Below are 342 nucleotides of genomic sequence, written 5' to 3' on the forward strand. Positions count from 1 at the left end.
AACGTCAAGAGTAATTACTGTATTGGTTGTATTTATATTGATCTCTCAATTCTGCCCTGATGTTCAGTAGTTTTACATACACCAGGATATTTATAATAACCTACGAAAGAGCTAGAGAAGTCGAGAAAAGAGCTGCACAGACCTGTTTACCCCACCTGTTGGTTTTAATCAGTTTCTCCATTTTGAGTATTTATGATATCACTATAGCTCGAGTAGAATCCAATTTCCCTAAAATTGCACGCTTAATAATGACATTACAAATAATTCTGTATCATCCTTTGTTCAACCCACTCATATACGGGCTCAAAATGAAAGAAATTTCTAAACACCTCAAAAGATTGT

The 342-nt window shown here is 34.5% G+C and overlaps 1 protein-coding gene across 1 annotated transcript in view; it reads left to right on the plus strand.

Annotated features, from left to right (window-relative positions):
- Positions 1 to 342, plus strand: part of LOC116701906 (olfactory receptor 4C12-like) — a gene marked incomplete at its 5' end in the record, with an annotated part of 4,058 nt that overhangs the window by 591 nt on the left and 3,125 nt on the right. The window contains one exon of the mRNA XM_032535950.1: positions 77 to 340. Within this exon, the coding sequence (XP_032391841.1) occupies positions 77 to 340 (264 nt within the window). The remainder of the gene's footprint in view (positions 1 to 76; positions 341 to 342) is intronic.

This window comes from Etheostoma spectabile, chromosome 2, assembly GCF_008692095.1.
Source record: "Etheostoma spectabile isolate EspeVRDwgs_2016 chromosome 2, UIUC_Espe_1.0, whole genome shotgun sequence".
In the NCBI taxonomy this organism is placed as follows: Eukaryota; Metazoa; Chordata; class Actinopteri; order Perciformes; family Percidae; genus Etheostoma; species Etheostoma spectabile.